This window comes from Suncus etruscus, chromosome 10 (assembly GCF_024139225.1).
Source record: "Suncus etruscus isolate mSunEtr1 chromosome 10, mSunEtr1.pri.cur, whole genome shotgun sequence".
Taxonomy (NCBI): domain Eukaryota; kingdom Metazoa; phylum Chordata; class Mammalia; order Eulipotyphla; family Soricidae; genus Suncus; species Suncus etruscus.
In genome coordinates this window covers 104,440,640-104,466,466 of record NC_064857.1, presented here as the reverse complement: position 1 = coordinate 104,466,466, position 25,827 = coordinate 104,440,640, and the positions used below count along the sequence as shown (strand labels likewise).

General features: G+C 42.4%; 1 protein-coding gene across 1 annotated transcript in view; it reads right to left on the bottom strand.

Moving 5' to 3' along the window:
- Positions 1-1,589: 1,589 nt before the first annotated feature.
- GLI3 (GLI family zinc finger 3) overlaps positions 1,590-25,827 on the bottom strand; it is a 312,603-nt gene continuing 288,365 nt past the window's right edge. The window contains exons 10-14 of the mRNA XM_049781861.1: positions 23,002-23,151; positions 21,210-21,374; positions 15,709-16,002; positions 5,309-5,636; positions 1,590-3,904 (exon numbers count right to left, since the gene is read on the bottom strand). Of these exons, the coding sequence (XP_049637818.1) occupies positions 1,590-3,904; positions 5,309-5,636; positions 15,709-16,002; positions 21,210-21,374; positions 23,002-23,151 (3,252 nt within the window). The remainder of the gene's footprint in view (positions 3,905-5,308; positions 5,637-15,708; positions 16,003-21,209; positions 21,375-23,001; positions 23,152-25,827) is intronic.

Sequence of the window (25,827 nt, the reverse complement as noted above, 5' to 3'; positions counted from 1 at the left end):
AACTTTGTCTTTCTAATCTAATGAGTGGCAGAAATAATGGGCGTGGGGAGGGGAAGCCTCACAATTGTTCATGAATCATTTTGGATGAATCAACTCCAGGGTTAGGGGACAGAATAGTCTGGTGTGTTAGTATTTTATGTGAATAGAATACATATCTTTAATTGTAAAATGCTGGAAGATCCATGTACCCTGTGCACACATAGTATGTCTTTTTATGTGTATCAACTGCACATGAGAATTAGCTGTACTTAAAAAATTTTTTAAATGTTTTAATTCAAAACAAAAGTACAGATGTTAGTCCATGTTAAGGACTAACTGCATAGAGCATTTAATTCTTCAACAGACGCAGCATTTAACAGTTAAGATGTAAAAACCAAAAATGGCATTCACATAGCTGACAAACACCCTCACTTGTGCTTTAAATACTAAAAGTGACTGAAGCGATTTATTCAACTATATGTGAGCACATTCCCTTTTACAACTAAGTTCTATAAATCCCTCAAAATAGGGTGCTTAGAATAAAAATACTCCTTCACTATAGAATTAATAGAGGTAAATGACGTCACTGCCCATGGGATTGTTGAAATATTTGTATTCTTAGAACTAGATAGAATCAATTCTCAGTTATCTAGAATAATAGAGAAAGAGAGAACTAGTCGATGTCTACAGAAAACCCACATATATTTCCCAAACTACTCCTACCCAATGATTTGACCTCCAATCTTCATCCCATCTTAGAGAGCAGATGAGAGCAGAAAAGTGGCTGAGTGCCTAGGGGCCACCCACAGGAGTTCTGCACAGCTCTGAATACCACGACCAGAGGGTCAGGAGAAGGTCGGGAGATAACTGAAAACTGATCATACAGACGGACCCATCCAAAGCACAGTGACAGAAAGGTTTTGAAGCCCCAAGTGCGAGCAATCTTTTTCATTCCAAAAATCCCGTTTCCAATTGTGTTGGGTGTCTAAAGGAGACCCTGATCTGACCTGGTAGAGGGTGGGGGAGAGAGAGGGGATGTCAGCATTCTTGACATCGGGGCTTTAGGCATCTACAAGAGTCTCAAACTCATGATCCATTAACCCATCTTCTGATTCTTGGCTCCATGTGGGAGTTAATAGCAACAAAACCCCAAACAGCACCACAAGCTGAGCCTATGTCACTGGACATTCTAGAAGTCGAAAGAATAACCCTCTGGTCACAAGCATACCTACTGGTTTTTCTTGGGAAGACGGTGCCCAGTCCTTCCTCTTGAGAAGAAAGCACACACAGCACACACTGACACGGATTTGCTAAACAGGAGGGTGGGGTGGGGGGCAGGCTTACAGTTTCCCAAAGAAGAGGGTGGTTGAGTGTAACAATACTGATTCAAAATGAAATGGAAGACAGTTTCTCCCTAGAATACTTTAGGGTTTCTCAGAGTCCTTTTCCATAAAAAGGAATATACTTGAAACACATCCCAGGTCGGTGAGATGAGATTGCTAAATTACATACAGAACTAAAGACCACAAATCCGAGTCCATCTCCATCTCCATATATTCCACGCCTGCCGCTTCGGGTTTGTCTTGTCGGCTGCCCTTTCAGCCTCGCTCCTACTGCATCACTGCCAAGAATTTGCTTTCCTCAGCGAGGGAGGTCAGCAGGGAGCTCATGTCCCCAATGGCCATATTGGTGGCACTCACGGCTAGTGCGGGCAGTGGAAGGGCCATGCGGGGTGTGGTGAGGCGCGAGGAGCTGTGGGAGAGGTTCTGAATGATGCTTGGGCTCAAGGCACCTGACATCAGGCTGGCATGGTCCCCATCATCTATGATGGCGTCGAAGTCAATCTGCACCCCTTCCAGATCCTGGCTGTCGAGGCTGCCCACTGTGCTAGTCACCTGGTTAGCTCCTGGGGAAAGTAGCTCGGAACTCTCTGAACTGTTCCCCTGAAGCAGGCAGCTGGTTTCCGAAACCGAGAAGGAACCAGCCTTCATGTCCTGCTGACAGAAGCCCTCAGCCTGGTCATAGAACTGACCTGAGTAACTCTGCAAGCCAGAGCACAGCGGGTAGGGCCCTTGAGTCTCCATCTTGATGCCACTCACTCTGCAGGGCTGACTCGGGTCACCAAGCTGTCCAGGCTGCAAACAGAGGCCTGCCCTGGGCACAGCTTGCCGCCTACTGCTCCCATAGGCCGCACATGGCTGGTAGCCCCGGGGGACTGCCAGGCTGGAGAGGTGGCCACCCATGCCAGGAGGCCCTGGCAGGCCACTCTCTGGTCCCTGGTAGGTGTTGGCATGTGAGGTAGCAGTGATCTGCATCCCGGGGCGGCCTGCCCTCTGCTGCTGCGAGCCTTCACCCAGCAGCGGTGGCCCCACATACCGGTGACCTAGGGGGTCCTGTGCTGGCATGGAGTTCACGGTGCTGATGTCTGACTCCTGTGGAGCTGCGGGGAGGCCAAACTCCGGCTGGTCCCTGTTCCCTGGCACCAGGGCACTTTTCAGTTTCGATGTGTGGATCCCAGCCAGGTAAGGGGCGTCCTGAGAGCCAGCAGCCCCTTGCTGCCGGTTAAGGCAGCTGCTCAACTGCTGTCCCTTATAGGGCTGTTCGTGGAAGGAGTTTCCACCAGAGACTGGGGCGTTGTGGGGCACTGCGAGGTCTGGGGCATTGTAGGAACTGCAGTGCTCCCCAAGGGGCTGCCCAGTCCTCAGGGGGGTCTGCGGGTGGGTGCTCATGTGGCCGTAGAAGCCAAACGCCCGGGCCTGTAGCAGCCCAGCCCGCTGGCCGCACTTGAGCTTGGAAGAGGAAGAGGAGGAAGACAGGTCTGCGCTGCCTGAGCTGACCTCGTTCCACTGGATGGGAAGATCGGGCTTGCTGGGCTGCTCAGGTGCACAGTACTGCTGGTTGGTGTGGCGCTGAGACAGTGGCAGGCCCGTGGGGTCCAAGTCGCTGCTGCCTAGGCCGGGCCCCTGACCCTGGGGCACTTTGCTGTCGCAGCTGGACAGAGCCCCGGGGAAGTGCTGTTGCTCGTAGCCAGCCAGGCCCTGGGAACTCAGGTACTGCACCACATCATCGGGCAGAAAATCCTCGGCGTGGAGCGCGGCGGGGTCGGTGTCCATGCTCAGGGTCTCCAGGGGGACATGCTCCGTGATGCTGGGTGGACAGGGCGACCCGTGGAAGTGTCGTGGCTGGCCACCATCGGGCCGCGTGTAATTCTGCAGCACCAGGTTGCTCTTCTCCTTCTCGGGGGGATTGCTGGCGTTGTGCAGGCTGCTGAGCCGAGGCAGGCGAGGCAGGGACAGGGAAAGGCCCTCGGCCCCACTGCGCACCGGGTCGCTGGCCCTCCTGGCCCCGTGGCCAGGAGCATCGTGCGGTGACAGCAGCAGCGGGCGGCGGCTATGTCCGTGGGCTCCACCGTCGCTGCACCTGCGAGGCGGGGGCACGGGTGGCAGGACGCCCACGTTGTCCCTGCAGTCCCCTAGGAGGGCCATGCGCGTCCTGAGGCTCATCCTATCCATGTGGGGCAGTGGCGTGGGTGGAGGCCCACCCGTGGCAGCGGCGTACTTGGCCTTGAGGCGGTACTGCTGGGCCGGGGTGAGGCTGAGCAGGCCCGCCGGCCCATCCCCAGCCTGGCTGGCCTCGCTGGACCTGCGGGACGCGTCGGTGGAGATGGGATCGTAGGAGTCGGCCGCACTGGCGTTGTGGGGCCGGCCCTCGGCCTGCGAGGCCTCACTGGACCTGCGGCTGGAGAAGCAGGGTGAGATGCCCGAGGACCGGCGGCTACTCAGGTAAGCCGAGCTCACGGTGCTCGTGCTGCTGTCCCGGCGGCCGAGCAGGTTCAGCATGGTGATGTCCACTCCGGAGAGGTCACTTCTGCCCGGGAGTAGGGCTGTTGGGCCACCCACACTGCAGCTGTCTCCGGGCTGGGTGCCTGCTGCAGAGGGCAGAGAAGGGAAGGAAGCAGTCTTAGCACGAGGTGGGGACCACCTCGAGAGAAACCCAAGGATGGGTGCGTGTTAGCCCTCCCAAGGCAATATGCTTATCTCACCTGGATGGTGAGACCCACCCACAGCTGCAAGAGGTAGGCCTGTGGTTGGTAATGAAGGGGTTGGATGAGGGGAGGGGAGAGATGGGAATCAGGATGAATGCTGTTTAGCTTAGAGGCCATGTAAAAAAAATGTGATTAGGGCCTTGTAATAAAGCTGGATGTCCCCTGAAACTTCATCTGACTGATATGGATCATTTCTTCACCATCACCCTACCTACAGACCCGCTGGCTCAGCCTAGAAAGGCCTCAGCATCCTCCACAACATTAGGACTTTATAATTAATAATTAATACAACAGGTGAGTTGTTGCCCAATGACTCCACGACGAGCCAGAACTTCGGGAAAGGCATTCATGTCTGCACAGAAAACCCACAGAGGTTTGCCTTCTGCAGAGAAATGCATTTGGGTCTGGAGGGAGAGGTTCTCTTTCTCTGGGCAGAGAGAGAGGTTCTCTTGCTCTTACCCTGCTCAGCTCAGTCTGGCTTGTGAGTGCTGTATCAACTCTGATAAAAGCATCAGCACACACTAGTGGTGCCTTATGTGATATAGGGGCTGTATAGGGTGCCAATAAACTTGATGGAAGAAATAAGCCAAACTACACATGGGGTGGGGGTAAGAGGAACACTCGGTAAAAGGCAAGAAAACTATTTAGGTTTCCCAATGAAATTTCTATTCCACCACCCACCAAAGGGCTCCAAGATATCAGGGAGCAGCTGTGATCACATCTGGGAGGACGCTTGGCTTTAAATAAAATACCAACTGCCTAGAGCAGACCAGATCTTTCACACATGAATGGACAACTATAGAACCCCAGGACAGATGCTCAGGACACACATATACATCCACACAGGGAACACAGGTGAAAGGGGCCTCTCAGGAGTCACCACAGGATTTCTGTGCAAGCTCAGAAGTGCAAACTGACAGGGCTGACCAGAGGAAGGACTGCACTGCTGTCCTCTCCCTAAACTAAGCTTATATTTATAAGCCAGAAAGATGCTGACTTCTTCAGCTTGTTGGACAGGGAGCCTGAGCAGAGGTAGTCACCCTGAAGCCTCACTTTTGGGGTTCCCTGAGCCGCTGACTGCCATGATCTCATCAAAAGAATAGGAGTCTGGTCTAACTTTCTACTCCAATGTAATCCTCCTACTGTTGTCACCATCAGTGTGTCCAGTGGGGACAGGATTCTAGGACCAGCAGAGAAAGCAGTAAACCTAAGCCAGAGTCCTGCTCTTTGCACAGTGCTCTCCTGCTTCTAAGAGAGAAGCAGAGCCCCTAAGTGGACACTCACCATTTCCTATGAGAGGAGCGACTGCAGGGGCTCTGGGGGGTAGAACGGGGTTCAGTCGTGGAAGCATTCCATTGACTTGTTTGAGTCTTTCAAGTTTGATGTGCTCCATCCATTTGGTCCCTGCCGGGTTCCTCCTGGCTTGCAAAGCGAGTGCCGTGGTGGCGGTGGAAATGGTCGAGTCCATGATGGGGGTGTCATCGATGGCACTGAGGTCTCCTACACCACCTTCGTCGGTCAGAGGAAGCTCGAGCCCACTGTTGGAATAGTTGCTGATGGGGGACTGTTGGCTGCTGCATGAAGACTGACCACCAGGGCTCGGCTGAGATGTCTGTAGGGGCAAGAGGAAAAAAGTCAAAGGGAGGAAAATGACATGGAGCCAAGCAAAAAGAGCGGGTCCAGGTGCAACCCGCACAGTGGGTCTGATGAGAATCATGCTTTGGTGGGTGAATGGGGTTGTTGTGCATCACAGGGATGAAGGATGTACTCCCAGATGGGTGTTCAGTGCAGGTGGAGTAGGCGGTGTGGTGCCGACCTTAGTGTCTCTCCCAAAGGCCAATTCTATGAGATGCCTTACTTCCCATCTCACTTGCTTGCTTTCCTCTTTGGACAAGTTATTCAGCCACTCCAAACCTCAGTTTCCTTATCTATAAACACAGGGGCAATTCATTTGTCTTGGGGTCTGCTGGGGAATGAAAGATAAATCCCTGAGAACATGCAAAGTATAAAAATACTTGGATACTAGGAATTGATTGGTGCAGAGAACATTAGCAATTATTGCTATCATAGGTGAAAATGGTCTTTCTCTTGGCTAAAACCTACATGGGACATGCACTATGGTACACAGCATTGGCCCAGTATTGCATTCTTCTACCTTGTAGAACCCCACAAGGGGTCTATGAAGGCAGCCACAGTAGGTAACACTACACTCAAGCACTGTGTCTATTGAGGAGGGCACAGCCACCATGGCTCTGGATAATGACCTGACTTGGTTTGCCCTTGCATTTCATTAGCAGAGGTAGGCAGTGTTTCCAATCAAACTTAACCATATTGGAACTGAATACCATGAGATCTTAGTTTGCTTCAGTGCTTTTCAATGTGTCTCCCCACTGTGTCTTATACTACAGCCATGCCCTTCTGAAGGGACTCCTGGAGTTAAGGAGTCCAAATCACTCGCCAGTGTTTGGGACAATGTTGACAAATAGTGCAACCTGTTCTACCTAAAATCCCATGAAAAATCCCATGAAAAAGATAAGCAACGTGATGTTCAGAAAAGTTCAGTGACTGTTCAAAGCCAGAAAGTCACTGTGAAAACAGCCTGGCCCCAGCTAATATTACATCTACCCATCTGTAGCACCTTCTCCAGTTTTGTTTTAACAACTGTGATCTGGCAGCAGCCCAAAGAACAATTTGTTCAGGGAAAACATTACAGATGAGTGTTATCTTTGGGGCAATGCATGATGCTGTAAGGAATGGGTCTGAATATCTGGGGGAGGGGGTTCTCAATAGAACCTCAGGGTCTTTTTCTGTGACCACAGTAGACACCTAAGCAAATAAGCACTTTCTAAGTGAGGATCACATGAGATATTACATTGTCCTGGGCAACCAAGCAGAGGCCTCCCACTATAGATATACATACAACATTGATCACGAGTTTATGAAGCCTTGATTCACTTTTTTATGTAATATTTTTGTGTGTGTTTTTGTTGTTTTTATTTTTTGCTTTAACATAGTCTTGGAGAGATGGTCTATCTGCTCCTTCTCAAGGTTCTTTAGGAGCAACCAGAGCTTTGGATGTCCTTTATTCTTGGATTCTCTCCAAATAAAAGTGTGTGTGTTATTTTTATGAGATAATCTGTGTGTACTCTATACACACAGACATACACATGCGGACACACAGATGCAGGGGCACAGGAATCACAAATGCACTAAAACTAGAAAACTGCTTAAAGGAACTCTTCAGGTAGGACTTAAAAGACACTTTAGGTCTTAGATACTTTGAAGATAACCAATGTATTTAGATCTTTTCAGAGAAGGTGGTGCTTAGCTGGCTCAAGAATGAATGTAGTCGGAGTCAGTATACAAATTAATACTTATTCTGAGAACATCTGCTTGGTCAGCCCCAGGATGCTTAATTATGAAAACCAAGATGAAAAAAACAATGAATTTTCACATTTACAAATGCTAAATGTTCAAAACACATAGCTTCTATGTGTGAAACATTTCTGAGTGATGGTCACTACTGAAGATATCACAAAGCACAAAAACTTTATGAACAGAAGTTAAATGTTAATGTGAAGACAAATCCAAACAAAAAGAGCAGAGAAACCAAAATTCCCTCACCTTATTACCCACTGTCCTTAGGAAGTGAGAACAAGGCATTTAGAAGCATTCATTACACAGAAGGTAGTTGATTAAGAAAGAAAAAAGAAGAAAGAATTTCATTTATGGCATGATGATAAAATACAAAATTTTAGAAAAAGACTTGTAAGAATAACAATTTTAAAAAATACAGATATAAAGTACATTAATATTTAAGAATATATATATACCTATATTTATATTTGTGTCTATATGGCACACAATATTTTACTGAAGAATTCGTTTAATTCATCAACCTCAGAGAACCTATTTCATCACCCAGGAAGCTCAGAGTCCAAGCTAATTCTCTACCATTCCAATTCTGGCTGTCATCCCATGATTTAAATTACTTTATAAAATATTGCACATATAGAGATATCTCTTGTGTCGTTGAGTCAAATAAACATGCTTAATTTTTGTTTAAAATATTGTTTTTGATGAATAAGTCTCCATCTTGAGCTGGAGATGTCCATCAAGAGTCTAAGAGATTCTGGGTTCTTGGGAATACCTTATGAACAAAATTCATTGTCTTTCAATGGTACTATCTAGCAGACCACAAATTTACTTTTCCTGTCACTTTCAACTTCAGAAAATACACTGATTCCTGTTTTGCACAATTAGTTAGCAGATTAACCTAATCTTAGGAAATACATATGTGCTCTAGAATAAAATCATATAAAGTGAAGTTCATTCATTGATTAATTTGAAGGTATTATGCCCTGTTACTTACTTGTATTTGTATATACTACATATATGCATAGGCTTTTCACTAATGTGCTTTGTAAAAGCAAAGTACAGCTATCCACCTTATAATTCTAGAGAGCTCATTTTATAGTTATATCTAAATGCAATGTCATTAAAAATCTTGAATACAAAAACAAATGTTCTACCTCATTATAATCTACCTTCCTATACTGTTAATGCTTGAATTGTATATGTACTATTTCCTATACATACATACATACATATGTACTATTTCCTATACATACATACACACACATATATATACATATATATATATATATATCAGTGCTCAATCAAGAAATTCACTCAGAAAGTTGTAAGATTTGAGGGACTAGAGTGATAGCACAGTGGTAGGGCATTTGCCTTGTAGGCAACCAACCCTGGCCGGACCTAGGTTCAATTCCTGGCATCCCACATGGTCCCCGAGCCTGCCAGGAGCGATTTCTGATTATAGAGCCAGGAGTAATCCAACTGCCACCAGGTATAGCCCCAAAACCAAAACAAAACAAAACAAAAAGGGGCTGAAAGATGCATATTCAATTGCAAAAACTTTCCTTACTATACAAATAATTTTCCTTAAACTGAATACAATTTCTGCCTTAAACTTCCCAGATTCTAAGCTGATCTTAATTCATTACACATAAGGTTCATTATATTTATACACAGAGTACTGAATCACCCCTGGCAGCCTTTTTTTTCACTTGTGATTTAATTTTGGAAATTAAAATTATATAAAAGTATATAAATATACATATTATAAAAAATTATTCATGTATATACATGTATATATATGATGGAACACAAATAACCAACAACAGTTGAATATTTTTTGGGGGGTGGCCACACCCGGCAGCGATGAGGGATCATTCCTGACTTTGGACTCATAAATCGCTCTTGGCAAGCTCAGTTGACCATACGGAAAGCCAGGGATGGAAGTTGAGGATAGAACCCAAATTTGTCCTTGGTCTGTTGAATGCAAGGCAAACACCTTACCACTGTGCTAGCGCTTCTGCCCCACCAACGGGAGTTTGAAAGAAGTAGCAACAGCAGGCATTGGGCGGTAAATTGCAGAAAGGGAGATTCCTTTGTCTGTGAAGTCAGGTAGGAGGACTCTGGCCCTGCTGTGTGATTACTAATTGGGAAAGACTGTGCATGTTGCCTGCACGTGTTTCTCTACTGTTCTTCTCCTGAACCTCTCCTGAGTGGGGCAAGAAGGGCCCAGCAAAATCTCTCTCCTTGAGGCTCCAGAAGAGCATGACCACTCAGCTTTGTGTTCATGCACTCTTTCTAACGAATGAATCCCACCAAACACACAGAAAACAAAATGACACTACAAGCGTGACAATGGGGAACCTCACAGGAAAACACCAAACATAGAGAATAAAGATGATAGTTCTGATGACCCAAAAAACACCAACCATCTGATTAACCTCTCAGATAAGGAGTTTAGAATAGAAATATGGAGGATCCTCGTGGAAATTAAAGAAAACATAGCCCTAGCTGAACAGAACGCAAAGACAGAAATCAGAAAACTCCAAACTGAAATAACAGATCTGAAAACTACGGTAGCTTCACTGAAAAACACAATGGAAAACCTCTCCAGCAGGGTAACAGCAGCCGAGGACAAAATCAGTGAACTAGAAGATCAAATGCAGAATAACTCTATACAGCAGAAGAGCTTGGAAAAGAAACTTAAGGCAAATGATCATACAATGGAAAAAGTACTCAAAGAATGTGAACCGATGGAAACAGAAGTCATTGATAAACTCAACAGAAACAACATAAGAATCATTGGAGTCCCAGAGGCTCAGGAAGGTGATCCCCAGAAAGAATCAACCATCAAAGACATCATCACAGAGAAAATCCCAGAGCTGAAGACTGCATGCAATCAAATCCTGCATGCCCGAAGAGTACCAACTAAAAGAGACCCCAGAAAAAACACCCCAAGACACATCCTAGTCACAATGACGAATCCCACAGATAGAGACAGAATTCTGAAAGCAGCAAGAACAAAAGGGAAATTATATTCAAAGGAGCATCCATAAGATTTACAGCAGACATGTCACAAGAAACTCTCAAGGCCAGAAGACAGTGGTGGGATATTTTGACAAGACTGAATAAAATGGAGGCTTCACCTAGAATACTGCACCCAACCAGACTCACGTTCAGGTTTGAAGGAAGGATACATAGCTTCACAGATAAGCAACATCTCAGAAACTTTACAGATGCAAAACAAACCTTAAAGGAAAGACTGAAAGTCTAATTTAAGACAAGGCAGACCAACAGGCATGCCAAACCTATACACAAAGATGACATTAAATCTCATGACAATCATTTCCCTCAACATCAATGGACTAAATGCACCAGTTAAGAGACACACAGTGGCTAAATGAATCAAAAAGATAAATCCAACATTCTGTTGCCTACAAGAAACACACCTGAATAGTCAGAATAAATATTGACTCAAAATCAAAGGCTGAGAAAAATCATCCAAACAAACAACACCCTAAAAAAGATGGGGTGGCCATATTAATATCAGACAACACAAGCTTTAGACTCAGAAAAGTTGAAGTGACAAAGATGCACACTTTGTACTAATCAAGGGGTATGTGCAACAGAAAGAAATCACACTACTAAACATATAAGCACCCAATGAAAGACCAGAAAATTACCTAATATAATTATTGACTATTTTGAAATAGGGCATTAATAATAACACAATAATTGTGGGAGACCTCAACACAGCCCTATCAACACTTAATAGGTCAACCAGACTGAACCCAACAAAAATATACTAGCCCTGAAAAGAGAAATGGAAGAGAGCTAGTAGATATATATAGGACAGTTCATCCCCAGAAACCTGGATGCACATTCTTCTCCAATATTCATGGGTCATTCCCCAGGATAGACCACATGCTGCACATAAAACATACCTTCATAAAATCAAGAGGATAGAAATTTTGCAGGAGATCTTCACTGACTACAAGGCTCTGAAATTAGAAACTACAAAGGGACACAGAAGAAATTAAAAACTGGAAATTAAACATCCTGCTAATGTACAACCAGTGGGTTCAAAATGAAATCAAAGAGAAAATCAAAACTTTCCTGAAAACAAATGACAATGAAGACACAAACTATCAGAATCTATGGGACACAACAAAAGCAGTACTGAGAGGAAAATTTACAGTTTTGCAAGCACACATCATGAAGGAAGCCTTCAATAGCCTAATGACGCAGCTCATACAATTAAAAAATTATTAACAAAGGAACCAAAAATAGGGAGACAGAAGGAAATAACAAAGCTTATAGCAGAAATCAATGAAGTAGAACCCCCCCCCCAAATCGGAAAGATTAACGAAAGCAAAAGTTGGTTCTTTGAAAAAAAATAAAAAACATTGATAGACCATTGGCAAAACTAACAAAGAGAGAGAGAAACTTGATAACCTGTATTAGAAATGGAAAGGGGCAGATCTCTACAGATATTGCAGAGATTCAAAGGATAATCAGAGACTACTTTGAGGAACTTTATGCCACCAAATATGAGAATCTGGAAGAAATGGATAAATTCTTGGACTCCTATAACCTTCCATGGCTGAATAAGGAAGATGTAGCATATCTAAACACCCCCAGCACCATTGAAGAAATTAAAACAGTAATCAAATATCTGCCCTAAAACAATAGCCCAGGCCCAGATGGATTCATTAATGAATTCTTTCAAACCTTTCAAGAGGAACAACTACCAATCCTGGCCATCCTCTTTCATGAATTTGAAAAAACAGGTACACTTCCAAATAGCTTTTATGAAGCCAACATCACCTTGATATCAAATCCTGATAGAGATGCTGCCAAAAAAGAAAATTACAGATCAATATCCCTGATTAACACAGCTGCAAAGATCCTCAACAAAATCCTGGCAAATAGAATCCAATACCTCATCAAGGAGATCATTCACTACGATCAAGTAGGTTTCATTCATGGAATGCAAGGATTGTAAATCTATCAATGTAATACAGAACATCAACCACAAGAAAAATAAAAACCACATGGTCATATCAATAGATGCAGAGAAAGCATTTAATAAGGTCCAACACCCATTCTTGATAATAAAAAAAGAAACTCTCTGCAAGATAGGAATAAAAGGGACATTTCTCAATATAATAAAGGCCATCTACCACAAGCCAATGGCAAATATCATCCTCAATGGAGAAAAACTAAAAGCCTTTCCTCTAAATTCTGGTACAAGATAGGGCTGTCCTCTCTCACCACTGCTATTCAACATAGTACAGGAAGTATGCTATAGTGATTAAAAAAGAAAAAGATATCAAGGAAATCCAGATAGGAAAGGAAGAAGTCAAGCTCTCACTGTTTGCAGATGACATGATACTCTACTTAGAAAACCCTAAAGACTCTACCAAAAAGCTTCTACAAACAATAGATTCATATAGCATTGCAGCCGGCTACAAAATTAACACACAAAAATCAGTGGCCTTTTTATACACCAATAAATAGGGAAAAAAAATGAACATTAAGAAAACAACCCCATTCACATTAGTGCCACACAAACTCAAATATCTAGGAGTCAACTTGACGAAAGACGTGAAGGACCTATACAAAGAAAACTAAAAAACATTGCTTCAAAAAATAAGAGAGGACACTAGGAAATGGAAATACATACTCTGCTCATGGATTGGCAGGATTAACATCATTAAAATGGCAATACTCCCCAAAGCATTGTACAGATTTAATGCGATCCCTCAAATATACCCATGACATTCTTCAAAGAAGTGAACCAAACACTTCTGAAACTCATCTGGAACAATAAACACCCTAGAATAGCTAAAGCACTCCTTGGAAAAAGAAATATAGGAGGCATTACTTTCACCAATTTTAAACTGTATTACAAAGCAATAGTTATCAAAACAGCATGGTGTTGGAATAAAGACAGATCCTCAGATCAGTGGAATAGACTTGAGTACTCAGAGAATAGTTCCCAGACATACAATTATTTAATTTTTTATAAAGGAGCAACAAATCCTAAATGGAGCAGGGAAAGCTCTTCAACAAGTGGTTTTGGCACAACTGCTTCGCCACTTGCAAGGAAGAGAACTTAGACCCCCAGCTAACATCATGTATGAAGGTAAAATCCAAATGGATTAAAGACCTTGATATCAGACCTGAAACCATAACGCATATAGAAAAACATATAGGTAAAACACTCCATGAATTGAGACTAAAGGCATTTTCAAGGAGGAAACTGCACTCTCCAAACAAGTGGAAGCAGAGATAAACAGATGGAAAAAAATTAAACAGAGAAGCTTCTGCACCTCAAAGAAAACAGTGCCCAGGATACAAGAGCCACCCACTGAGTGGGAGAAACTATTCAACCAATACCCATAATATAAGAGGCTAATATGCAAAATATACAAGGCACTGACAGAACTTTACAAGAAAAAAAACATCTAATCTCATCAAAAAATGGGGAGAAGAAATGAACAGACACTTTAATAAAGAAGAAATTCAAATGGCCAAAAGATACATGAAAAAATGCTCTTCCTCACTAATCATCAGGGAGATGCAAATCAAAACAACTATGAGGTACCATCTCATGCCACAGAGAGTGGCACACATCATAAAGAATGAGAACAAGCAGTGCTGGCGGGGATGTGGAGAGAAAGGGTCTCTTATTCACTGCTGGTGCGAATGCCGGCTAGTCCAACCTTTATGGAAAGCGATATGAAGATTCCTCCAAAAACTGGAAATTGAGCTCTCTTACAATCCAGCTATACCACTCCTAGGAAAATAACCTAGGAACACAAAAATACAATATAAATATCCCTTCCTCACACCTATATTCATTGCAACTCTATTTACAATAGCCAGATTCTGGAAACAACCAAGATGCCCTACAACAGATGAGTGGCTAAAGAAACTGTGGTACATATACACAATGGAATACTATGCAGCCATCAGGAGAGATGAAGTCATGAAATTTTCCTATACATAGATGTACATGGAATCTATTATGCTGAGTGAAATAAGTCAGAGGGAAAGAGATAGACACAGAATAGTCTCAGTCATCTATGGGTTGTAAGAAAAATAAAAGACATTTTTGCAATAGTTCTCAGAGACAAAGAGAGGAGGACTGGCAGGTTCAGCCCACTACATGAAGCTCACCACAAAGAGTGGTGAGTGCAGTTAGAGAAATAACTATATTGAGAATTATCATAATAATGTGAATAAATGAGGGAATTTAAAAGCCTGTCTTGAATATAGGAGTTGGGTGGAGAGGTGGGAGATTTTGGACACTGGTTATGGGAATGTTGCACTGGTGAAGGGGTGTTTTCTTTACATGATGAAACCCAACTACAAACATACTTGTAATCAATGTGTTTAAATAAATATATTAATTAAAAAAAGAAGTAGCTGGGCCCGGAGAGATAGCACAGTGGTGTTTGCCTTGCAAGCAGCCGATCCAAGACCAAAGGTGGTTGGTTCAAATCCCGGTGTCCCATATGGTCCCCCATGCCTGCCAGGAGCTATTTCTGAGCAGACAGCCAGGAGTAACCCCTGAGCAATGCCGGGTGTGGCCCCCCCAAAAAAAAAACAAACAAAAAAAAGTAGCAACAGCAACAAAATCCTCACACTCTATTAATTTTCAAACCACAAATATTTCTGCCTTTGATGTCTATCGAATTCCTCCATTCTCTCTACCTCTTTGTATCAGGCACCACCAAAGAATGGGTCTCCACTTATTAGACCAATTTGGAAATGGATGTCTTCCTGAAATGTTTACCATGGCTGCCATTCATCAGGACCCGCAAAATATTGCAAGATCCCTATAATCTGCTCTGCCCAGATTGATCTCTGAATTCTAAACTTAGCAACATCTCTGCTTCCCCACTTCAGAGCCATCCTGAAGAAATTGTGATCTGAGAACTCATAATATTTCTCCCCTGACTGCTCTTATGCAGACTTTGTGAAAAACCCATTGCACTGACATAATTTTTGTTTTGGAATGTTTGTCTACCTCATTCTACTGCAACTCCTTAAATAATTGAGACAAGAATAAGGACTCAGTTATTTCAGGGTCCCTAAGGCCAAACAGAGAAAACAATCACAAAAAGACAGAATGAAAAGTTTTCTGCATTTCTACCTGCCACTAAGTGGCCTGGCTCTAGAGCTGTTTTCAAAGCAGTCTGGAAAACTCAATGACTAACCGAGTGTCTCTAAGAGCCCTGGTGGGTGATCTAAGTCCTCTGGAACTGTGGGGGAAATCAGAAGGAAAGCGAGTGACATACCATGGGCTTCTCTGCCTTGACGGCTTTCACCTGGAGACATTCCTCCCGCTTCGAGGTAGTGTTGCTGAGGTCCTTCTGCTCCCCAAGGGCTCCCTGAGTCTGCCGGCCAGGTGACCTGGATTGTGAGTGGCTGCTGGGATCTCGTGGTGGCGGGGGTCGAGGATGCATATCTCCTCCACGTTGCTTCTTGGTGACGTGAGCCTCTGGGCCATGCACTGTCTTCACGTGTTTCCGGAGGGAGCTGGGGTCTGTGTAGCGCTTGGTGCAGCCTGGGATCTTGCACACATATGGTTTCTGCCAAGTCACACCAGAAGACAATATAGATTTTGTTATGAAAATGATTATGCTTCAACCCATCAGTCTTCCCTGGCTACTCTTTATTAGACTTTTACTTTTTTTTGTTTGGGGGCCACACCCAGCTATTCTTAAGACTTATTTTTGATTCTGTACTGGGGGGTTACTTCTGATGGTATTTAGAGACCCAACATGTGGTGCTGAAGATCTCACCGGTCAGCTGCATACAAGGCAAGCCGCTTATCTACTGTACTATCTCTCGAGTTCAAGGTTTTTGCTTTTGTCAAAGAATTTTTAGGAAGTCCCATAGGGCACAAGTATCTCTAGTTATAAAGATTCAATAAAGGCTCATTGTGAACAATGAACAGAATCCAATATATGACTATTTTAGAGAGCTTAGAGAGAGATAATAATGTGTTGTTGTTCCTGAGAACATTTATTCTATAAAAAGGAAGATATATGGAGGATGCTTAAAAAATATCTGGATGTGACGATGGTGAAGATGAAAGGCACGTAAAAATATGCTCCACATCACTAATCATCTAGGAGATACAAATCAAAATGGTGACTGAAGAAAGTTGAAAAAATAAACAAACTCAGGATTTAACCAGAATATGCATGCCAGGAGAGCCAACATGAATAATTTCTCATGGTGTCTGGGTTCTCAAATCTAATCTCTCTCCACCTATTTTGAAAATGAGCCCTTTTCCACAGGCATGGTTAAACAATAACTGTCTACAGCCTCTGTCAAGTGTGCTCTTCTGGGTAGGATTGCAGAAGCCATGTTCAGGTTTCTAAATAGCCAGAAAACTTTAGGTTTTCAAAATAATGCACAGGCTCACTTTCAAACTGAAAGTAGTTGATAAGAGTCCTACTCATCTAAACTCTGTTTCTAAGTTCATACTGAGGTCTATAAATTATTTTATGTTAATATTACTTTCTAGGTGGGCCAGTTAGCAAATCTGCAGACAGAGGTTATTAAATAGCATTTGAATACTTATAGCTTAATATTTCCTCAAATCATAGAATGGCTGGTATTTATTTTTACATTCTAAGATCTCAAATCTGATTATTTACTTAGCTTGAAATATAATCTATGAATGCTTGTGTGGGTATATATATTAATATGAATTATATCAGAAGAAGAGCTATTAGGTAAGCAACAGTCATGAAAGCATGATGAAGGAATTCATTCAAAATGAACTCCCAGCATATAGAATCTATGCATCTAAAATAGGCTTTTTTTTTTCACTAACAGTCCAAGAACATACAGAGTGCTCCCTAAAATGACAAAATGTCCTAATGTATTAAAGTAAAGATCCTGAAATTACCTCAAGAGACATCATCTTCAAGCCTCAGATTCTGTTAGATGGAATTGATTCCCATTAACTATGAATGCCTTATTTCAGGACTCATGTGATTTGCAGCATCAACTCATATATGCTGCAAATTTTATATATTATATATACATAAATGAAATAAGTGCACCAAATTCTATGCATTAAGGATCGCAGAAGAGTTTTGCAATTAGTGCTATTACTTTATGGTGTACTCAAATGGATTCTCTGCTTGTTCACTGCCCTGTTATCATAGAATGCTGCATGGAAATGGGGGATGGGATACATGCATCGAGTTGTTAAGGATGGGGATAGGATGGAGACAAAATCACGGCAGAAATACATGCTCCAGAAACCATTTTCCTCATAAATATAGGCATATATAGTGAGGTTATTCTGGGAACCATGACATAGGTAGAAGTGAAATCATTCTAGAAAAGGTTACAAGTGTTCAAATTTCCAGGAACAACTAATCTAACTACACACATAAGTGCTGGATTGTGAACATCTACAGAAAGTTCTCAGTTAATAGCACAGATTGGAAAGTACCCCTTTTCCAATGGGTAAAAAACAGGCTATTGAAAATTTTATTTAATATCATATTGATTTTTCTTATCAATGTTACAACAAAATGGTGTTTAATGAAATAAACCTGCTGCTTATATATTATCTACAACAAAAATGACAATGACTCAGCATTGGGAACATTGCCTAACAATAAATACACTTATTTAATCACTTATTTCACTCCTCCAAATTTTGTTGTGATCAATGATTAAAATGAAATACAATGGTATGGAAAGATAAATATTGTCAGTCTTATTGAGTTAACCCACATTTCCTGTTTTGAAAATACAACATTTTGAACCCACTAAAAAAGACACTTTGTGAAAGCAATTGATCATTTTCAACTTCACTTTGTAGAATTTAAATAGATTTCAAATAAAAACTTACTGATCTCTAATCTATCCTATTCTGTAAACTCAGAGTTAAGTACTCTGTAACTCAGAGTAAGATTTTCATCTTAAAAATACAAAATACATTAGTAAAGCCATGAATTCTGTCTTTATTGTGTGTCATTCACTGTGTGAATGCTATTGAGAGAACAATATTTTATGTGAGGTGATTATAGTCACCACTGGTTTCTTTATAGTTTCTATATCTGCATAGAATGCCAAGTCGTGAGGTCATGGTAAGGACTACCCAATGTGAATGCTTATGTGAATGCTGTATTGCACATAATAAGTATGCATTATACAGAATTGTGCTTAGGGAGGAAGCATTGTAGTTAAGTCCCTAAAGACAAGATTCTGAGGGATAGAAATGAAGGGAAGAGGATAATTCATATAATGTCTTCAGCAAGACCTAGTGAAGGGATTACTGCATACAGGCAAGCACACATTTGAAGCACAGGCTATTTAAAAAGTTCCTATGACATCTGTGCCTCTGATCCCAAGACTGGAAGGCTCGCTTAGAGTCCAGACCAAAGAGGCACACTAAAGGAATCTAGACTTTTCCTAGATAAATGAGGGACTTTTGGCACTGACTGGAGTGGAAGCTGAAACAGAAGCAAACTCAAAAGAAACTTGATTAATGTGCCTTCAATTTGAACCTGTATGATATGGACAGACCTCTTCAAATGATGGGGACCCAGGGAGGACAGAAATACTGCCCCCAAGTGGAATTCATTCTTTCCTGTTCTGTTCTACTGTATTGGTCTTTGCACCAAGGATAGCCAAGTTCTAGGTAGATAACGAACTATCAGTACTTGTTTAATGAATAAATAAAAACTATCCATCACTCATACACAGACAAAAATTTTATAAAGAGTAGAAAAAATTATTTGTTCGCAGCTATTTGTGAATTAAATCTTACTGATATGTTTATAATCAATGATAATAATTTTATTTTTTTGGTTTTTGGGCCACACCCGGCGGTGCTCAGGGGTGCACACTCAGGCAGTGCTCCTGGCTGTCTGCTCAGAAATAACTCCTGGCAGGCATGGGGGACCATATGGGACACATGGATTCGAACCAACCACCTTAGGTCCTGGATCGGCTGCTTGCAAGACAAACATCGCTGTGCTATCTCTCCGGGACCAATGATAATAATTTAAATAAATTACTCAATTATTGAAAAAGTCACCCAAATCCTTTTCCCAACAGAAGATGATAATCACAAGTCTATTTTCTCTCTCTATGGGATCCTCAAGGTCTACATGAACAAGTACAGGGAATCACACTAAAAATATTGCCTATAATAAACATGATTTTGATAGAAAAGTGAACATGCAGACTCTCTCCTAAAATATCTTCAACTTGATGCTCCATTATAAGACATGCTATTGTTTCAGATTTTCTTATTCCACCATAACCTTTTTTTTTTGGGGGGGGGTCATACATGGAGATGCTCAAGGATTACTCCTGACTGCATTCCAGAATTATTGTTGCTGGGTTCAGTGGACCATATGGTATGCCAGGTATGAAACCTGGGTAGGCAAGGTGCAAGCCATAACATTTTCAAAAGGAGTTTGTATATGTAAACCCACATGTGTAAGTGTGATCTTGAGAGTATGGTTAATTCCATTAGGGATGGTTTCTTTCTGTCAGCTCAGCTTAAAGGAAGCTCAGTGCAGATCATCATCCCCAACATAAAACCAATAACAGTGAGTTTAAGGGTACATTTTGATGCTTCCAGATTTCAGATTCTCTCTCCAAATATCTACCTGAAAGAACATGAAAGGGCTTGACTGCTACCTTGTGAGGTCAGATGACAGCCCTACCAAGGTTTAAGGTCACACATTTCACACATGTGATGGTAGACATTGAATGATAGTACCATATTCTGGTGAGCCTCCTATTTCTGCACAATTTGAGGCTAGACTACCGATCATCTCTTTTTTCCATTATTCTGGCAGACACTCAGTGCTCTGCTGATCCAATGGTGCTAGCACTCAGTGCTCAGGTCTAGCATTGCCATTATTAGAGTCCAACAGTGCTCAGGGCCCACCAGGGCCACCTCAGCAGTACTTTGAGGCCTCTATAGCTATACCAGGCAATTTTTCAGGACCTATCTGGTGCCACTGCCAAGGATCAAACTCAATGTCTTGTACATGATAGAAATGTACAATACCATCTGAATTATCTCACCATTCACTTACTAATATCTTCATTTATTCGAGAGTATTTTACAGAGAAGGACAAATATGAGCAAGAACTTCAAAGTGAGGCTAGGGTGCGCAGATGGACATGCTGTTATAAAATACATGGAAAATGAATGATACTTCTCTGAAAATGTAATAACTACCTACTAACCCAGAACTACAGGAACCAAGTTAGACTATGAAGCTTAAGTGATTGGCTAGAAACCATTCTGGGATTCTTGCTATAGTATAACTTCTGAAATAGTTTGGATTATAGAATGTCTGGAAATCATCTCTAGTCAAAGCTAGTTGTTCTGTCTCTTTTGATCGAATGCATTTGAAGATACCACCTGGAGTCTGCAAATAAAAGAGGCTGTCTTTGCAGGAAGCTGTCAGCAGCTGTCAGCATGTTGCTTCTGAATCCATCGTGTTCATGGCCAGGCTATTAAAGGCATTTAAAGCCCTGAATTCCAATCTAAAGGTTTCCACATTGGACCAGTAGGCGGCAGCTCTAAACAATCTGAACCTAGTTCCCAGGCCTGGAAGTTCTTTCTTGGAGTCATCAAGCTCCTAACCTGACTCTCTCTCTGAGCTCCCTCTTTCACCTGCTCACGCTGTTGATGAACAAGACCAGAGGCAAGAGAACAGACCTTCTCTGAGAGGATTCTGTGAATCAACCTCCATGCTCTGGTCTCCAAGTGTCTGTTTTAGGGCCCAGAGTGCCTTACCTCATTTGAGTGCGTTCTGTTCTGGTGCTTGGCGCGATCAGAAGCATTAGAAAAAGCCTTGTTGCAGCCCTCATGCTCACAGACGTATGGTTTCTCTCCAGTGTGGGATCTCAAGTGCGTTTTCAAGTTTTCTAGTCTTGAGTAGGCCTTTGTGCAACCTTCAAACTGAGAAGAGCAGGTAAATCTGGATTACTCAACACAATGACAGCTTATGCCTCACACTCCCCCCAAGTTGACGGAAGACTGATGTTTCAAGGGTCAGTGGCTTTTTAAAAGTAAGGAACAAAAGTCCATTAAACTGCATTTATTGGGATTCAGATAGGGCTCAGGGCCCTTGAAGAGAAAACATTTTCAGAGCTAGTAAAAGTCCTGGAGTTGTGTGTGTGTGTGTGTGTGTGTGTGTGTGTGTGTGTGTGTGTGTGTGTGTGTGTGTGTGTGTGTGTGTGTGTGCTTTTTTTAAGTAGTCCACTCAATGTGGACAAAGACTTTCATTATCTGTTCATTGATCTCCTTGAATTCCCACTAATTTCAGATTCAGCACAAAGTTCATTACTATGACTTTGTGTTCATACAAAGACATGGCATCTGATCATGTTTGTAAAGAGCCTTTAAGATGCAAAGTATACGGACCTAACAGTGTGCTGGGTGCCTAGCAAAAGAAGGTTTTGACTACCAGAGGGACAGAGTTGAGGAGAGAGAAATTAAAACTACTACAGGGGTTGACTTTCTTCAATTTTTCCTGAGGGAGCTGGCAAGTCCCTCTGCTGTCTGAGCCCTCAAGTGAGAGGCAGATGTAGTGGGCAGGTGCATTGACTGTAGTGGCCAACAGTGGCCAACAGCACTGTACCAGCTGCTGAGAGCCTTATGACACTAGTTACACTCCTTAAACTAAAGCAGCACTTTCCTAAAAAGTAAAAGTTCTATTTGTGCATATTTGATATATTTACCAAAACATGAAAAAAATATTATGGCAAGAGATATCCTACAGTGGGTAAGGCATTTGTCTTGCATGTGACCAACCTTGGTTCACTCCCTGGCACCCCATATGCCCCACCAAAGCCCTACCACAAGTGCTCTCTGAGCACTGCTGGGTGTGGCCTAAAAACAAAACAAAAATTGTTCTGCTTGTACATTTTGGGGCAAAACTCAACAGTGCTCAACTTACTCCTGGCACTCCATGGATCACTCTTTGCAGGGCTCAGGGGACTAACTATATGGAGGGTATTGTGGGAAAAGGATTGGCCCATGCATCGCAAATGTCCTACCTGCTGTGCTATTGCTCTGGCCCCCAATTTAGTGTTTTAATTTCAATATTATTTAATACATCTAGTTATATTCCAATTAAATTAACTTATTGTGATTCCACTTAGTGTCTGACCATTACTGGTTGTCCATGTAGGAATATAACTATAATCCATGCCTCCTGCGTGAACAACCAGGTATGGTCAGAATATAGACAAGTGGAATATAGACTCCAAGCCCTTGCACAACCTCTTAGGCCTCCAAATCAAATACAATTTTAGAAATCAGGAGTTTGCTTTGGATAAAGCTGTGACCATGGTGCTGCTCAAGGCATCTGGGGCAATTCCACTTTCCCACCAAAAGTGGGTCCATTTCCTCTCAGTCAATGGCTGGCCTGCCTCCACTCTCCATCAGCTCCTCCTGATGCCCCATCATGTCCTTTGAAAGCCAGGTCATTCATGCATGAGCCCCCAAAGCACAGAGGATCTCCAGCTGTTAGACCTTCTTGTCAGGCCCACACCAAGGTGATGCTTGCTGCCCCAACACTCACCGTGCATTTGTGAGGCTTCTCCCCAGTATGTCTCCTCATGTGCACCACCAGCATATACTGTGCTTTGAAGGGCTTTTGCTCTCTTGAGCAATCCAGCCATCGGCACACAAATTCCTTCTTCTCTCCATGAATATGGTCATTATTGATATGCTGCAGAGAGGACAAAGTGAGAAAAACAAAAAGTAAGTGCTACTGGTTTCTGAAGGCAGCAGAGGAAAGTGAAAAACAGTGTGTCAACTTTTAAAATAAACACATTTTTGTACTTTTACAATAGTGTATTACAATTTAAGTTTTCTTAATGAGCCTCATTTCACTCTTGCTAAATCATATATCTGTGGCAGATAAGTTTTAAAATGTACTAGCATAGCAGGATTCCCACAATTGATTTTTAATTTATGTATCTGTAACATCAAAGATCACTTCTAAAAACATTTTCTAGCAACGTAGCATTGATTTACAGTTTTGTGGAATTTAACTACAGTTTGATTCATCTGTACGTGTGGAAGTGCTGCCACCTTCACAATCAATAAAATATCTTTCCTATATGTGGAATCTAAAGAAACATAATAGGACAAATGGAGAATATGTCTACAGAATTGACCTTATAGGGTGTTGGGGTGTGTGCAGATGGGAGTGTCATTGAGCTGGTGGTAGAGGAGAGCAGGTGGTGGCTGCGGCACCAAGCAGCCATGAAACTTAATTGCCATAGTGACAATCAGGGAAGCTCAATAAACTTGGTGACAGGTCTGTGTGTTCCAAATGAAATTCTAAATATTACACAATAACTTTTTTCTTTATTTTTTGGTTCTTGGGCCACACCAGTTTCACTCAGGGGTTACTCATGGCTGTGCACTCAGAAATCGCTCCTGGCTTGGGGGTCCATATGGGACTCCAGGGATCGAACCCAGGCCCATCTTGGGTCAGCCACGTGCAAGGCAAATGTCCTACTGCTGCACTACCGCTCCGGCCCCAACACAATAACTTTATTATATTACAAATTATTTGTTCTATTTGGCATTATTTCTTGAGTTATCTTGCTTTTTCTATGTGTATATATTTTCTATCTACTTGGAAGAAGCTGGGTGAGCCATAGAAAGCACCATAAAGGGCAACAGCAGAGCAAACAGAATATGTCTGTGTGTCCTCTCAGGTCTCCATCTGTCAAGAGAAGTGAATGTTCCTCAAAGCAGAGCTTACCAGGTCTCACACACTCTAAATTGAGGCAGCCCTGGGGCCCAGGGTGTACAAATATAATGAACACACTTTAACTCACACAAGCGCACATATACTCACATGCACATTCAATTCCCCCACATACTCACGTGGTCCATAAATTTCCACCCACTCACTTACACATATACACTGACCCACAACTCACATATAATCATGGACACATGTATACTGACCCTCAGACACCAACACATTCACATTCATATATACAATAGACACATACCCTCCCACATATACATATATAAATATACACATACATCCATACACACACAAGACACTCATACATACTTGCTCAAATATCATAATGAGCATAAAGCCTCACAGGTCCATTTCCAACTACAACTAGTTTCAACTGGCAGGTTTTCTGCTTGAAAAAAAGCACAGAGAAAGGAAGTACTGAAGATGAGAACAACGTGATGACATGTGAATGTCTGTCTCTGCTCTTCCTGGACAAAAAATAATAAGGAATGGAGTTCATTTTTTGAGGTTCTTCACATCTCTTTAAAGCCTGTTAATTTGGTTTTGTAAAAATAGATATGAATTTCCCTTTTATTTCTCCTCAGTTCAAAGATCATTTTCACATAGTTGCCTGTACTCAGACCTCAAGTGCTCTCTAGATAAGACTCAGGCAAAACCTCTAACTGCACCAGAGGATGAGGGAGTTGTTGATTTGGACCCAAGTTTAAATAAAGGAAGCTGAGCACTTGACCTAATTGTCACAAATGCTTTCTTTTATTTGCTTGCTTTTGTTTTGGGGCCACACCCAATAGCATCAGGTGTTACTCCTGGCTCTGTGCGCAGGGGTCATTCCTGGCAGGCTAGGAAGACCATATAAGATGCTGGGGATCTAACCCCTGCTGGGCTATGAGTTCAGCTAGCTCCATCACTTTGTAGATTTCTGAGGATATTTGGATTCTGGACTTGATCTTTGGTTCGTGGTCACACTGCATTTTGTTTTAAGACAAATAAGATTTTCATGAGCATTTTCTCAAACTGCAAAAAATATGCCCCTAGATCTTTGTGCAATGAAAGTTTCCCTCCAGTTTCACACCCTTGGTATAGCAGTGAGTAAATGTGTATGCCTGCATGCTTGCATGTCACACATAGCAGCAGCACTTAGGAAATGATATTTAGAGCCTGCTCCTTCTTAAGCTCAAGGGAAAATGCTGTGTCAGCTATTGAAACCCCAGGGCTCCTACATGCAAAGCTTGTGCTCCAGACCTTTGAGCTCTTCCTGGTTCATGACACTGTGTAATTACTGTTCCATTTAAGCTCTGACTACTAAATAAGCTGTCTCTGGGGGGCTGAGGTGAAATTCCCAAAGCACCATCTGTCCTTCCCACTGTCTCCACTGGAAGTTTTAAATGATGCAGGAAAATGCAATGAAGCTGTTGTACAATTGGGGGAGTAATTGTCTGGAACTGTTGAAACATTGTCTGACTGAAACTGTATTATGAACAACTTTGTAAATCATGACATTAATAAAAAATATTTTTTTTAAAAATTGGAAAACTGGAGTTGGGGCCAACATTGCTCCAACTGGGGGTTAGAGCAAGCCACTTGCCTAACTTGCCACTTGTCAGCCATATAGCTAAC